The 11,488-nt window shown below is 33.3% G+C and overlaps 1 protein-coding gene across 8 annotated transcripts; it reads right to left on the bottom strand.

Moving 5' to 3' along the window:
* Positions 1–4,181: 4,181 nt before the first annotated feature.
* Positions 4,182–11,402, bottom strand: LOC135136507 (calcium-independent phospholipase A2-gamma-like). Of its 8 annotated transcripts, none has more exons than XM_064065822.1 (9): positions 11,321–11,402; positions 6,594–6,856; positions 6,208–6,537; positions 6,007–6,144; positions 5,677–5,950; positions 5,131–5,336; positions 4,799–4,990; positions 4,516–4,732; positions 4,182–4,462 (listed from the first exon to the last, which is right to left on the bottom strand). In XM_064065822.1, the coding sequence occupies exons 3-9, from the start codon at positions 6,499–6,501 to the stop codon at positions 4,209–4,211; spliced, it is 1,575 nt and encodes a 524-aa protein (XP_063921892.1). In that variant the 5' UTR covers positions 6,502–6,537; positions 6,594–6,856; positions 11,321–11,402; the 3' UTR covers positions 4,182–4,208. The 8 variants fall into 8 exon arrangements, with proteins under 8 accessions (XP_063921892.1, XP_063921889.1, XP_063921893.1 ...); XM_064065819.1 differs by having other exon boundaries at positions 6,594–6,911; positions 11,176–11,390; XM_064065823.1 differs by having other exon boundaries at positions 6,594–6,842; positions 11,321–11,370.
* Between the last annotated feature and the right edge of the window lie 86 nt (positions 11,403–11,488).

The following is an 11,488-nucleotide window of genomic DNA, read 5'->3' as shown; positions in this document are numbered from 1 at the left end:
TGTCTTAAATGGTAATTTCTTATAGAGAAGCAATAAGGATTTTGCAATTAAATTCCGCTTTTTTGGGTTTCGACGGTTAAAAAAAAATAATTACAATTGAGATAGGGCGGGTGGGCGGGGCTTATATTTTGCCTGTTTTCTTAATATACGTAGTCGTCTTTTCAGAACAAGAAACTTAAAACGTGTTTAAAATGGTAAATTCTTGTAAATAAATTTGGATCTTGCAATTAAGCCCTGCCCCCGATCTGACAAGGAATGAAAAATTCGTCACAATTGAGAATTGAGATCGAGGTGGGTATGAGTGGGGCCTAATCTTCAGCTTTATTTTTTTCTTAATATGCATGGTCTTTTTTAAATAACACGATACTCAAAAACTTGTTTTTAATTTCTCGCAGAGAAAGAAGGGTTTTGCAGTTAAGCTCCACCCTCTTGGCTCACGACGAATAAACAAATCATCACAATTGAGAGAGGGCGGGTGGGCGGGGTTATATTTTACCTTTGTTTCTTAAGATGTGTAGACTAATTTCGACAACAAGAAACTTAAAATGTCTGAAAGAATTGTTTTTGGAAAGACGATATTTATATGTTATAGTCCAAGCTCATTTTGTTCATGAAAATATGACAGACAAATCGAAGGCTAAAAATATACTCAGCTTGTCGGTATTTTAATTTGAGTTATTTTTTAAAGTATTACATTATATCCAACCCCTGTAACTTTTTTATTCTGAAAAATAAATCTGTAGTTCTTTGAACAAATTTGTATCAATTTAAAAAATTGATTAGATGGCAACCTCATTATTATTATCACTTCCGGTTGAACCGGAAATGACGTCAACTTTATTTTTTTTATGGAACACTAGCTATATTTTTTCATATATGGAAATATTGACTTTTTGTAAAAAATCAAAAGCAACTAATATTCTAAAATTTATTCACAAAAGTGGTGTTTTAAAATGATACAAATTTGCTTAAAGAACAAGAAACCTAATTAAAATAGTAAATTCTTGTAGACAAATATGGATCTTGCAATTAAGCCCTGCCCCTCGATCTGACAACCAATGAAAAATTCATCATAACTGAGAATGGAGATCGGGGCGGATATGGGTAGGGTCTAATCTTTGGTCTTCTTTAAACAACTTATACTCAAACACTTGTTTTTAATTTCTCGCAGAGAAGTAAAAAAATCATCACAATTGAGATAGGGCGGGTGGGCGGGGCTACATTTTGCATTTTTTTTTTTTCTTAATATGTGGAGACTTATTTCGGTAACAAGAAACTTAAAACGTATCTAAAATGGTAAATTTTCTACACATTATATTAAATCTAAAAGGCAAAATGGAAGCCCCCCCACCAACTCTATCTCAATTGTGATGGATTTTTTATTCGTCGTGAAACAAAGGGATGGAGCTTAACTGCAAAATACTTATTTCTTTACAAGAAATTAAAAAAAAATATATTCTTAGACACTTAAAACACGTCTAAAATAGAATTTGTTTGTAAAGAAATAATGGATTTTACAATTAGGCTCCGCCCCTAAGTCTGACAACAAATGAAAACTTCATTACTATTTAGATCAGGACAGGTATGGATGGGGCTTAATTTTTTCTTAATATACACAATATTCTATGAATAACACGATACTCATGTCTTACATGGTAATTTCTTGTAGAGAAATAATAAGGATTTTGCAGTTAAATTCCGCTCCTTTGGCTCTCGACGGTTAAAAAAAAAATCATCACAATCGAGACAGGGTGGTTGGGCGGGGCTTACTTTTGCTTTTTTTCTTAATATACGTAGTCGTCTTTTCAGAACAAGAAACTTAAAACATGTTTAAAATAGTAAATTCTTGTTGACAAATATGGATCTTGCAATTAAGCCCTGCCCGTCAATCTGACAACGAATGAAAAATTCACCACAACTGAGAATTGAAATCGGGGCGGGTATGGGTGGGGCCTAATCTTTGGCTTAATTTTTTCTTAATATACATGGTCTTCTTTAAACAACACGATACTTAAAAACTTGTTTTTAATTTGTCGCAGAGAAATAAGGATTTTGCAGTTAAGATCCGCCCTCTCGACTCACGACGAATAAAAAAATCAACACAATTGAGAGGGGGCGGGTGGGCGGGGCCACAATTTGGCTTTTTTTTTCTTAATATGTGTAGACTTATTTCGGCAACAAGAAACTGAAAATGTCTAAAATAATTGTTTTTGGAAAGACGTTATTTATATCTTATAGTCCAAGCTCATTTTGTTCATGAAAATATTACAGACAAATCGAAGGCTAATAAAATACTCAGCTTGTCGGTATTTGAATTTGAGTTATTTTTTAAAGTATTACATTATACGGGGTATTTTTTTATTTGATACAACCCCTGTAACATTTTTATTCTAAAAATTAGGCTGGAACACTAGGTATATTTTTTCATATATGGAAATATTGACTTTTTGTAAAAAATCAAAAGCAACTAATATTCTAAAATTTATTCACAGAAGTGATGTTTTAAAATGATACAAATTTGCTCAAAGAACAAGAAACTTAATTAAAATAGTAAATTCTTGTAGACAAATATGGATCTTGCAATTAAGCCCTGCCCCTCAATCTGACAACCAATGAAAAATTCATCACAATTGAGAATTGAGATCGGGGCGGGTATGGGTGGGGCCTAATCTTTGGCTTTATTTTTTTCTTATTAATATACATGGTCTTGTTTAAACAACACGATATTCAAAAATTTGTTTTTAATATCTCGCACAGAAATAAGGATTTTGCAGTTAAGCTCCTCCCTCTTGGCGGGTGGGCGGGCCTACCTTTTACCTTTTTTTCGTAATATGTGTAGACTTATTTCAACAATAAGAAACTTTAATATGTCTAAAATTGTCTCAGACAAACTTTTGTCTTCGACCAGTAATCACCCCTTACCGTTCTTAATACTTAATATACTATTACGACATCCCAAATAGTAAACAACTTTTGTAAAAACAACTTCTTTTGAGAGGTCTTCACTTATAAAAAAGAGTTCCATAACCAGTTGCCAGTTCAGTGCGTGTTTGTAAGTTTTGATATCTCCAAAAATGTGCATGATTTCATCAAGTGTTTATTTTTTGTATTTTTGTTTTTATTTTTAAAGTTCAGTTTAATTTTGATAATAAATCGCCCTTTGTATTCTCGAATTGATAACGTTTTGAATTTTATATTTTTGAAGAAAAAAATCAGTCAAAAAAATCGTTAAACGTAGGCAACAATGTGCACGTTAGCGCTTTTGAGTAGAGTGCAGTCTGCTTGAGATTTTAGTTAGAGGGTTGGTTATAACTTATGAGAGGGCGGCATGGTGAAAAGACGCTGTAAGTTAGCTAGGTTAAATTAGTTGGTTTGGTAGTTAATAAAAGGGAGGAAGCTTTTGTTTAACGACAATTAAACATTTCCCCAACACAGCTAATTCTTGTGGCTTTCTAATCTGAACAGGCGAATTTTTGAACGACACCAACACGTGTAAATTTAATTTATCGTTTGTAAATTCACCGATCAGGTTAGGATTTTAATCGTTAACTAGTTCTAACACAATTTAAGTCAGGTATTTGCTCAGATAAACACTTACTAGGAGATTTCATGAAATTCACTGAGTCAGGATTCGTTTGATTTTGTTTGTCTAGTTGTGAATAAGGTTTCTGCGTGTTACTAAGGTGTTACATTATCAGTATCACACTCCTTAATTCTTCACACAAGATTGCCTAGTAGTTCATTTACGGCAGTTAAATTAACAAAATTCATAATATCGTGAACTGGCGGGGGGTTAAAATAATTTCTTCCCTTAGACAGTTAATCTTCGCTAGTTTTTGTTTTGTAAATATTTTGTTGATGAATGTTTCCAATCATAAATTATCTGATGTCCAATCTTAATCTCACCTAAGAATTATTTGTTCTTTAAAATATCACAAGATTGTATGGCGAATTTAAATGTCGTTATTGTAGTTTAATATCAGAGTTATAAGGATTGAACATATAAATGGAATTGAGATTAAATAACACAGAAACACGTGGCAGAAGGGAGGGCGCGGTTCCTAGTCGAGCTGGCGGGAGGCACGCCACTCTCACGATATTGCAATATGGAAAACTGTAGATGCTATACAGTACGAATACGATCCTGGAAGCTTTATAAGCAGGGTCCAGGATATTGCCATTAAATTTTATATTTCAACTTTATTGATTTAAATATTATAAATCTCTCGATTGAAATTGATAAAATCTTTACATTTCTGAACACACGTCTTCTTTTCAATTAAAACTTTAGCTGCTTCTTGGAATTTATCTTCATTTCTTCGCAGGTACATAATGGTGTCTCTTTGAAGTTGCTCCAATTTTTGAGGATTAATTTCTGTCATACTAATCATCTCGGTTAAATATGGATTGAAACGGTAATAAACGTTGTGGGGTAGTAAATCACTCAGCATTACATGGACTCCTTAAACAAAAACATTTAGTATTAATTAAGTAGTTGTAATCTAAAATTGTTACCTTCTGTGTCGGTTGCACTGTCTAAAATTTTATAAAATTTATGCGCCCAAGAAGTGTTGCTTGAATCATCTGGTGTACGTTTGGCATTATCTGTAGGGGTAGGTACGGTTCTTCCAGTTCCGAACGAAACAACGCACTGTATTGGAGTATTGGGCCAAATTAATTTAGCTTCGTGTAGAGCTACAGCAGTTGGATTGTTTACTAAAATGCCTCCATCCTAAAAACGTTAGTTTTTGTTTTTTACAAGCATTTCACAATCACCTCCTACCAAAAATACACTTACTTGGTGTAAAAAATTCCCTAACTTATATTCTTCAAAAATTGTTGGAGCTGCTGCTGAAGCTCTAGCCGCCTGCCACACTTCGTGTTCACTGCTGCCAAAATATTGTGGCTTGACTTTCCACGGTGGCGAATAGTTTCTAAATACAAACGCAGACAGATGGGACTGATTAACCACAGCTGATATAGCACATAACTACAAGAGTCAAAAAAATTAAATAAGATTTACTTTCTGAGTATTTAGAAGTTGTTTCATCTTAACTGATGGGTCAAATTGTTTTAAAAAATTTAAATTAAACACCGTTCAATTGGGATTAAACACTCTATGAGAACTACCTTTGGACAGTGCGAGTTACGATTCGTATCTATTAGGGTACTAGTTCCCAAATGTTCTCTAAGCTTCTTTTCCCATAGAGATGTGTCATAAAATGCTTGATTCCATACTAAATTTCCTGTTCCCCATAACCGAGATTGTTTAAAAACTGCAAAGCTGATGTCTTTGTAATGTTTGGCTATTTCGTCTAAACTTGCATGATGTATACCTAAAAATAGATTCATTTTTTCTGTATAACTTATAAACATTAAATTTATTTTCTTTGTTAAGTATTTCAAATCATAAATAAATTATTACATAGTTTGTTTTGCTGAAAAATACCTATACACCGTCAGGAACAGGCTAATCTAGTCTTATCTAGCCGAACTGATTAATGAGTATCAGTTGAGTTGAAATTATTCGTTGTTAAATTACAGCTTTACCCACACCGATTTTAATTTCCGATCATCTAACACTGGTGTCAGAAGTGGGATTCAGTATTATTAACAATTGGTTTTAGGACGATTCCCGGGCTGACTGGACAAAATTGAAACTAAAACTGAACATACCTAAACTAAACGCTAAGATGGCACCAGTACTAACTCCACAAAACAAATCAAACAGTTCATGTACTCTTTTTTGGGTCAATTCTTCCAACTTTTTTAACATTTCTAAAATAAGAAGTCCCCGAATTCCTCCACCATCCATAGACAGAATTCTAATACCATTTCTAGCAACAGGGTTTGCATACCCTAAACTGGCCAAAGCAACCCGGATTGCACCTTTTACGTTGTCGCTAGTAATTTTTTTATTAATTCGGAGCAGCATCGGAATTGCACCTGCCTACAAATTGTTTAAGACTACACAAATTCCAAAATTAGTAAATCAAAATTCGTTACTCTTATGGCACAATTTCTGCTTTCTGGATATTGCTGAAGATGTACTATTAATGCTTCAATACGCTTCAATAACGCATCTTCGTTTTCTGCAGTTTCTATAGATAAAATTGTATGAAGAGTTTGTGATGAAATACTACACTGAAGACCATCAGATTTACTATATAAAGATATGTCGGATTTTTTAAATTTGTATAAGCTTACCTTTGAAATTATCGTGCTCTTGCGATTCCATTTTGGTGCTACTACAATGGATCTTTTGATATTAAACTTTGTGTTAAAATGTTTCAAATTTTCGAGTAATAGTACATCGTTATTCTTTGAACGATCGATGCATTGTTCAACATATTTTAAAAAATCGCTGATGAATCTCACAGGTAATCGTTGAACTATTTGTAAAGATTGTTTTTCAAAAAAGTCTTGGACGATTTTGTTGTTTGTTATTTTTGAGACTGAATCCTTTAAATGATGAACGATTTTCTGTTGATTGAGCGACATTTCTAGTTTATTCCTCTACCAAGTTACCGAAATAAACTAGAAAAAAATCTATAAATAATGTTTCACATAAATTATACTTTGCTAAAGCTTACCACTGCAGTGACTATAATTATTATTATTCCAACGATGACGGCGTCGTTAATGATATGTTACACAAGAACTCTTATTTTAAAATTCTAGTTTAATTCTTCTTAAACAAATGATGACTTTTGGTTTCAGTATTATCGTTTCCGTTTTTGTGTTTTATGCTACTCAGTGCGCAGGTTTATCACTTCACACGTCATGGATCAATAAAGTACTTTATATCAATATGATGCAGCTGATCACTTTTCACATGGATCCTACCGCGAAAATTCTACATAATATAATATAAAATATATTTTGCAGAACGGAACATCCGATGACACTTTCTATGGAAACAGCGCAGAGCATGGGAAGTACATACAATACTTTTATAAAAGAAAAGAAAATTTCAATGTATGCAACCAGCAATACAGTGGAGTGATAATACGAGATGAACGTATTAATTAATACGTCCCCGTTTAGATAATCTCGGAAATTACCAGACCAATTGCTGTCAAATTTTATATGAATATTAGAAATCCGATATACCTAGTATATGGGAAAACGCTAACCAAAATTTGTCTAATCATCCCCGCCAACAATATGATGACGTCATCTCCAAAATTTACAAAATTAATTTTTTTTTAAATTTTATAGAACAAGACATTCCTGCATTTGTGCTGTATGAATTTGTAGTATATAATTTTTACCCTGGATATCCAGAGTTCTTGAAAAAAATCAAAATTCTACAGCAACATTTTGCAATTTAACTTTGAGGTTGCCAAACCGAATGCTGTAAAATCTTGCAAGCGTTTTAAGGTTATCGAAAGCGTAATTAATCATTAATAAAAATGTATCCCTTTATCCCTCCTTCAAAATGATGATGTCATCTTACAATTTTGACGAATATTCTTCAAATTAGTAAATGTTTACGCTAGGCATCCAGACTTTTGGGAAAAACCGAGTGTGCTTAATTAATTTATTAATCTCTACCTTGTACTGACCGAATTTGAATCAAAATTTCATTAATTATTCGTAACGACGACGACGCCACAATTTTCCCAAGGCGCAGAACTAATTCTTGCGGAAATAAGTGAATTTTCGACCGATGGTAACACGTGTAAATTTGATTCGTTGTTTGTAAATTCACAATTCATGTTAGGATTTTAATCGTTAACTGGTTCTAACTCAAGCTTAACCGTCAGAGATTTTTCCGATAAAGAATTTGCTAAGAGATTTTGCAATTTTTCACCTCATGCATTTTTTTTTCTCACAGTTTTAACTTCAGTAATTTTCTTTGTTGTATCATTTAAATTGAACGTAAATTTTTCTCTAGCTTCTATCCGCACGTAATTTTTGCCTGTACAAGTTTTTTTTCCATGTAAATATTTTGTTGATGAATGTTTCCACCACACAAATTTTCTGATGTCCAGTCTTGATCTCACATAAGAATTATTTGTTGTTTAAAATTTCACAAGAGTGTATGGCGAATTCAAATGTTGTTTATTGCTCTTTTTGAAACTTTGACACTTGTTCAGTTGTAGTTTAATATCAGTCATCGAAATTGAACATTTATAAATATTTAAATAACACCGAAATACGTGGCAGAAGTGGAGGGCGCGGTTTTAAGTCGAGCTGGTGCAACTTTGTATAGAGAAAAAAAATAGAGATGACGTTACGCTGTCGACTTGATCCAATAGTCGAGACCCAAACACGAGTTGGCGACCGTAACGGCCTGCTCGTGCGGCATGTCCGTAATAGAGAAGAGCTGTGCATCAGTCGCAGCTTTTGTTTTTTGATTTTCACAAAATTAAAAATTAAAACATCGAAAAGTTGAAAAATTGAGAAATCGAAATATAAAACAGTCGAAAAATTGAAAGAAATAAAAAACATTCAGGGGTCCAAAAACCGAAAAACTGAAAAATTCAAAAAATTAAAAATCGAAAAATAGAAAAATTCAGAAGTCGAAAAATCGAAAATTCGAAGAATGGAAATATTTAAACATCTCAAAACTGAAAGAAACATCCGAAACTTGAGAAATTAGAAAACTGGAAAATTGAGGAATCGAAAAACCAAAAAAGCAAGGTCGGAAAATCGAATAATTGAAGAACTGAGAAATCGAAACTTTGTGAAGTCAAAAAATGGGAAAATCAAAAATAGATTAACTGAGAAATCGGAGAACTGACAATTTATCAACATCAAAATTTGAAAAATAAAAATACTCAAGATAAATCAAGAAATCGAAAAAACAAAAAATCTAAAGTTTATTAAAACATCGAACAATCAAAATATCCCAAAATTGAAAGATCGAGAAATCAAACATCAAAAAATCAAAAAATTAAAATTCGAAAATCTAACATTTAAAAATCGCAAAATCCTCAAATCTTCAAAACACCAGAATCCTCAAATCCTCAGAACAACAGAATTCTTAAATCCTCAGAACAACAGAATTCTCAAATCCTGAGAACACCATAATTCTCAAATCCTCAGAACACCATAATCCTCAAATCCTCAGAACAACAGAATCGCCAAATCCTCAGAACACCAAAATCCTCAAATCCTCAGAACACCAGAATCTTCAAATCCTCAAAACACCAGAATCCGCAAATCTTCGAAACACTAGAATCTTCAAATCCTCAAAACACCAGAATCGTCAAATCCTCAAAATACAAGAATCCTCATATCCTAAGAACATCAAAATCCTCAAATCGTCAGAACACCAGAATCCTCAAATCCTTAAAACACCAGAATCGTCAAATCCTCAGAAACACCAGAATCCCCAAATCATCAAAAAACCAGAATCCTTAAATCCTCAAAACACCATAATCCTCAAATCCTTAGAACACCAGAATCCTCAAATCTTCAGAACACCAGAATTCTCATATCCTAAGGACATGAAAATCCTCAAATCCTCAGAACACCAGAATCCTCATATCCTAAGAACATCATAATCCTCAAATCGTCAGAACACCCGAATCCTCAAATCCTCAGAACACCGGAATCCTCAAATCCTCAAAACACCAGAATCTTCAAATCCTCAGAACACCGTAATCCTCAAATCCTCAGAACACCAGAATTTTCATATCCTAAAAACACCATAATCCTCAAATCCCCCAGAACACCAGTATCCTCAAATCCTCAAAAGAGCAGTATTCTCAAATCCTCAAAACACTAGAATCGCCAAATCCTCAGAACACCAAAATCCTCAAATCCTCAGAACACCAGAATCTTCAAATCCTCCAAACACCAGAATCCGCAAATCTTCGAAACACTAGAATCCTCAAATCCTCAAAACACCAGAATCGTCAAATCCTCAAAACACAAGAATCCTCACATCCTAAGAACATCAAAATCCTCAAATCGTCAGAACACCAGAATCCTCAAATCCTCAAAACACCAGAATCCTCAAATCCTCAGAAACACCAGAATCCTCAAATCATCAAAACACCAGAATCCTTAAATCCTCAAAAGAGCAGAATCTTCAAATCTTCAGAACACCATAATCCTTAGAACACCGTAATTTTCATATCCTAAGAACATCATAATCCTCAAATTCTCAAACCACAGAATTCTCCAATCCTCAGGACACCAGAATCCTCAAATTCTCAGAACACCAGAATTCTCATATCCTAAGAACATCAAAATTCTCATATCCTAGGAACATCATATTTCTCAAATCGTCAGAACACCAGAATCCTCAAATCCTCAAAACACCAGAATCAAAAGACCAGAATTCCCAAATCCTCAGAATATCAGTATTCTCATATCCTAAGAACACCATAATCCACAAATCCCCAGAACACCAGTATCCTCAAATCCTCAGAATCCCAGATCCTTAAATCCTCAGAACGCCATAATCCTCAAATCCTCAGAACACCGTAATTCTCAAATCCTCAGAACACCAGAATCCCAAAACTGAAATAAATATCCAAAAATGAAGAAATTAGAAAATAGGGAAATTGAGAAATCGAAAAACCAAAAAAGCAAAGTCGAAAAATCGAAACTTTGTGAAGTCAAAAAATGTGAAAATCAAAAATAGATTAACTGAGACATCGGAGAACTGAAAATATGACAACGGCAAAAATTGCAAAAATGAAAAATAAAAATACTGAAAAGCTGAAAAATCAAAAAATCGAGAAAACGAAAAATCGAAAGTTTATTAAAGCATCGAACAATCAAAATATCCCGAAATTGAAAAATCGAGAAATCAAACATCAAAAAATTAAAAAAATAAATATTCGAAAATCTAACATTTAAAAACTAAACTAAAGAAATCGAAACCCAGGAATTTAAAAAAATGGATAGCTGAAAAATCAAAACATCGAAAAATTGGAAGGAAAATCGAAAAACCGAGAAAAAGTCGAGAAATCAAACTATAGGCAATTAGTGTTTCATATTACCTGCAAATTTGATGACGTTACAGTAGGGACAGGGGTCTTTAACATGCTGGTGGGCGGGAGTTGACATACACAGACCTTACTAATAATGTAGGGACTTTGACGAAGTATGCACCCTCCTGTCATTCTACATCTATGGGGTTAACAACACATTGGCAACATTGCGCGACAAATAATAATGCGTTCATCTCGTATTTTCACTTTCCATTATTACCTATATTTTTGGTTGCATATATAAAAACTTAATTTTTTATAAAATGTAAAATCACAAAAATATTCTGAGTAAAGGTCCATAATCTACGTCTGTTGCACTGGATTGTGCATTAGTTACATACACAAAACACTCATATCACACATACCAGTACATATTTAACGCAGTTACATAGCGTATGCACACTCACAGAACAACCAGCTGTTATTTATGCTATAATTAACTAATCACCTTGTATAAAGCGTATTCAAAGATATTGAATAAGTATAGGTGGAGTATGCCGTATCGTATACCTTCCATCATAATTGAATTTGTA

Source organism: Zophobas morio, unplaced genomic scaffold (assembly GCF_036711695.1).
Source record: "Zophobas morio isolate AGI-343-1 ecotype UQ-CSIRO unplaced genomic scaffold, CSIRO_AGI_Zmor_V1 ptg000026l, whole genome shotgun sequence".
Classification (NCBI taxonomy): domain Eukaryota; kingdom Metazoa; phylum Arthropoda; class Insecta; order Coleoptera; family Tenebrionidae; genus Zophobas; species Zophobas morio.
This window is presented reverse-complemented; position numbering and strand designations above follow the sequence as displayed.

Coding starts and splice junctions, on each gene's coding strand:
- LOC135136507 (XM_064065822.1), bottom strand. CDS start 6,501: ATGTCGCTCAATCAACAGAAAATCGTTCATCATTTAAAGGATTCAGTC. Junction 5,337..5,676: donor CATCTTAGCGTTTAGTTTAG/GTATGTTCAGTT, acceptor ATCTATTTTTAG/GTATACATCATGCAAGTTTA. Junction 4,463..4,515: donor CAGTGCAACCGACACAGAAG/GTAACAATTTTA, acceptor TTTTTGTTTAAG/GAGTCCATGTAATGCTGAGT.